This window comes from Centruroides sculpturatus, unplaced genomic scaffold (genome assembly GCF_000671375.1).
Source record: "Centruroides sculpturatus isolate CEXI.00-Female unplaced genomic scaffold, Cexi_2.0 scaffold1556, whole genome shotgun sequence".
NCBI lineage: Eukaryota > Metazoa > Arthropoda > Arachnida > Scorpiones > Buthidae > Centruroides > Centruroides sculpturatus.
In genome coordinates, this window is record NW_019386139.1 from 15,911 (window position 1) to 20,754 (window position 4,844).

Here is a 4,844-nt window from a genome sequence, read left to right on the forward strand (position 1 = left end):
TATAATATTGCTTTTGCTTATCGGTAAGTTACGTAAGAGATAAGTATTGCTCCCTCGTTTTAAATTTCATAAATTAAATTTTAAAAAGTGTATTTTACTTTCGACGTTATTTGAACGATTAAAAAACTTTTCAATTTGCAGTAGACGATCTGAGTTTCAGAAGACCAGAAAATATGGAATGGAGAGCGTTGGCCATCTGAAAGGATCGTGTTAAGAATATAAAATGCATATTAATTACGGAATTTTAGATATAAAACTTAAAAAATACCTTGACTGGAAATTTTTTTGTAACATTGAAGTATCCTTTTATTGACAAACATAATGACGCTTTTCCAAATCTCTTCATGAAGTTTAAAATCTGTAAGTAAATATATTTCAATATGTCATTTAATGAATTCAGGTATTTAGAGGTATTGAGGTATCAAAACTCACTTTTAGTTTCTGTTCGAGCGATAAATCGCATGCAGAAAATTTTCGAATATCTTGAAACGAGGTCTGCATCTGAAAAACACCAAAAATAATTAAATATATTAAAATAATTTAGTGATAGCTAATACAATTATTATGCTTAATATTTGATGTATTTATTATAATATATGTATATGTATATGGATAATCTGCCTCTTCCCACTTCAAAGTCGATTAAAACTTTGAAACAACACTTAAATGAAGATAGAAACACTTATTTTAATTCTTACAGATTATCATACAATTATAAATTACGTATAAAAATTAAATATTATTCTCATTTATTATTAAAAAATATTGTTTAATATTTCTTTTAACAGTATTCATTTCTTTAGAAAAATTTGTAATATCATCAGTATTGGTGCTACAATTTGCTTCACTATAATATATACCACGGTGAGATCATAATACCTAATCTAATAGCTGCTTGATGCTCTTTTATCGTTTTATCCACTAATGTATCTGTTACTTCTATATAACATTCACTTTAATTTTCACAAGTACAAAATATCTTATAAATTCCTTCACGTGTTTTAAAGTTCTTTACTTCTTTTTCTTTTTTTCATGTAACATTTTTAATACTCTATTTGTTTAAAAAGTAGCTTTCATTCTTCAGACAATAAAAAAGTCTTTCAATTCATCGTATAATAGAAATCGGATGTTGAGTAATGGTGACTTGTGTAAAAGAAAAATGCCGATATCGGATTAACGTTGACAGCATCAAAAACTTGCTCTTGACTGCTCTTAGAAATCAAACGAAATCTTCAGAATATTGGATGATTAAAATATTTGTATAATTCTGCTTCTGAACATCGACTAGTTACGTAACAGGAAAGAGTTCTTTCGTCGTTTTAAGTTTGCAAATCGAATTTTACAAAGTGTTTTTCACTTTGGACGTCATTTGCACTAATGTAAAATATGTCAATTTTCAGTAGCAGATCTCAGTTTCAAAAGACCAGAAAATATAGAATGAAGAGCGTTGCCCATCTGAAAGAATAAAATAAAGCATATATAAAAAACCAATTATTTACAAAATTTATATAGGTAAAAAAGTACCTTAACTGGAAACTTTTTCGTAACGTTGAAGTAGCCTCTTATTGATATAGGGGAGATCGGGGCACTTCGGCATGCGGGGCAAGTTTGTCAAGCGCTTTTTTTTAAAAAACAAATTAAAAAAAAACTTTGATTATAGGTTAGGCAGTTGAGTTTCATTGGTGGCTTGTTGAGAGTAGTGTTTTTATTGTTCTCCAACAAGCGTAGTTGAATTATCAAGCAAATTTTCATTTTCGTTGAATTCCATATAATATTTTTTTCCATTTATATTGAATTGGCAGGTTTTGTTATAATTCCATGATAACGAAAGTTACTTTTCCTGTTAGAAGGATGTAACTTCAACTTATTCACGTNAATATTCTTTCATTTCGGTGTGAAAATATCGTTTTTCTAACGTGGGAAAACTGATAAAAGAGCCACTTCCTTTAACGGAAGTAGACACATCCTTTTGTTTTCCAGTTATCTATCAGAAATCTCACCACCCTGGGAATTGTCGACCCCTCAATAATTCCCTTTTCATCCGTTCACGTGAGAGAATACAAATAAGCTGATTGGTCACAAATCATGGGATATAGTCAAAGATCTGCATGATTCGGGGAGTACGTCAGAAGATCTCATAGAGGAGAGACGTCTCCCATATTTGCTCCATAAGGCCAACGCCCTTAGTCGTATCCATTCGAGTATAATAATGAGTTAATTTAGGAGAAAAAGAAGAACTTTTTATATTGTGCCAAATCAAGACTTCTCCATGAAATGAAGTATGATCATAGAATACAGATGAACATAAAGACCAAGTAAACTTTAAGGTAGTATGATTATAAATGAATTTGTGAGCTCTCTCTTTCAACGCGTATATTTTAATTGAATCCATATTCTCTCTCAATCGCTCGTTTGAATTATTTAATTATATCCATTTTGTATACTTTCGTTTATTCTAGTTTATTAAATTCTTTTATATATGTTAAAAGATGTCTCCTATTCAATATCTGAATCAAATCCATATTATCTCCATGCGCGTGCTAATCCGCGTAAAAAAATTGGATTAACTGGTGTCGGGATCCTGACGTAGGAACAAAGAATTGTGAAATCCTTTAGTTCCGCTTTAAATTTATTCTAACTATAAGTCCCCCCCGCACTCGATTTTCTTAAATTGGGAAAAGCCATTCCTGTAGACGACCCGAGAACTAGTTTCAACAACTAGCCGCCGAGTAAGTGATACACGAGTAATAAACTACTCCGTACCCCCGGCTAGAATCTCACAAATATCTAAAGAGGGGTAATTTCCTATAGAAAGTCGTCTCCATTACGAAATAATCCAAACATCGATACAGTCTGGGCCATTTTGGCATCTTATTCCTGTCAAATCGTAAAACTTGCAATTCCTTACCCAAAATTCCAATATGTATACAATAAATTTAACTTTCGACACAGTTATAAGGTATACTGATATTAAGAAAAAAAGAGAATTTGATCGTTTAATCGAACAAAAGTTGAAAAATATTTCTATGAATGATCCAGTACAGAATACTCACACACAAATAAAGAAAGTATTTTTTTTATCAAGCGAAAAAAGTCAGCGCAATAATACAAATTGTGTAAGATTGCTGCTCGTATTTGCATTGACAATTCGTGTCTTGTGTTAAGCATTTATTTGAACAGGTCCTCAGAATTTGCTGCCATCTATTCACGAGAATATTGCAAATTAATCTGTCGCTCAAGCTCTGATTCACGCTGTAAGATTCTTTATCACGAATATATTTGAGTAATACTATATATAGAGTTTATAGATTTTTATAAAAATTTCTAATCAAAAGAATAAATAAAACAAAAAAACGTTGTAAAACTCTATGAAGTGTTTATTTTTTAGTAATGAGGGATAGAGAATTTATTATAATTACGTAAATTATCAGCCTAATAATTGTATTTACCATAATATATATATATATATATTTGCATACAGTAATAAGTAAAAACGAACTAATTTCGCTATTGAATGTATTTACAAGGATAATTCATTATATGTTACCGAAAGAAGTTAATGTACTGTACATTGCTTGACAATTCATAAGAATATTCACGATAATATTAATCTGTTGTTACGACGAATTCAATGGCAGTTGATCAGACCTTATTGAGCTGCATCATTAAGTATTTAATCTTCATATCAAGAATTATGTTTTACATTTGGTAAGTAGAAGCAGAACGTATCTTTCAATAATGAAAATAGAAAATTTTCAAATAAATATCTCTTAAAAATTGCCGAATGATATTTTTTTGTGTTACTGATTTAGTAATGACCGAGTAACACTGCAGATATAGTTTAGTAGCGTCAGGATCTCGCTATTAACATCTCTCAGGATTAAAATGAAAACTTCGACATTTATATAATGAAAGTATGTGTTGTATATTATTGCTTCTGCTTATCGATAAGTTACGTAAGAGGAAAGAATTGTTCCGTCGTTTTAAATTTCACAAATTAAATTTTAAAAAGTGTATTTTACTATCGACGTTATTTGTACGATTAAAAAACTTTTCAATTTGCAGTAGACGATCTGAGTTTCAGAAGACCAGAAAATATGGAATGGAGAGCGTTGGCCATCTGAAAGGATCGTGTTAAGAATATAAAATGCATATTAATTACGGAATTTTAGATATAAAACTTAAAAAATACCTTGACTGGAAATTTTTTTGTAACATTGAAGTATCCTTTTATTGACAAACATAATGACGCTTTTCCAAATCTCTTCATGAAGTTTAAAATCTGTAAGTAAATATATTTCAATATGTCATTTAATGAATTGAGGTATTTAGAGGTATCAAAACTCACTTTTAGTTTCTGTTCGAGCGACAAATCGCATTCAGAAAATTTTCGGATATCTTGAAACGAGGTCTGCATCTGAAAAACACCAAAAATAATTAAATATAATAAAAGTAATTTAGTGATAACTTTGAAAGAAAATGATATCATACAGCAGATGTAAGTGTTGAACATGCGTAACCCAAAAAAAGGCATACGATTGAAACTATAATGACAAATAGGAGAAAAATAAATCTGACTATTAAGTTCAATTCGGTGAAAATAAATATATAATACAGAAGACTAGTCTCTACTAGAATTGTGAAATACAATATTAGAGATAGTAAATTAAAATCAGTATTGATGTTATTAACGAAGTTCCAAAGTTCGGCATGTTGCATGATTATCTCTTCTAATTTTGAACTTAAATTCGAATTATTACTGTTCACTAGAATTAAATCATTTGATACTTTTTGAAATCCTTTCTTCATAATCAAGTAAATAAATATAAGAATAAATGAAATAT

General features: G+C 29.6%; 1 protein-coding gene across 1 annotated transcript; it reads right to left on the bottom strand.

The window, feature by feature from the left end:
* Positions 1 to 432: 432 nt before the first annotated feature.
* Positions 433 to 4,591, bottom strand: LOC111613765 (the record flags this gene model as incomplete). Its single annotated transcript, XM_023355111.1, has 4 exons — positions 4,349 to 4,591; positions 4,193 to 4,282; positions 4,064 to 4,120; positions 433 to 501 (listed from the first exon to the last, which is right to left on the bottom strand). Coding segments are annotated over exons 1-4 (402 nt in total), but the record flags the coding sequence as incomplete, so codon positions are not given.
* Between the last annotated feature and the right edge of the window lie 253 nt (positions 4,592 to 4,844).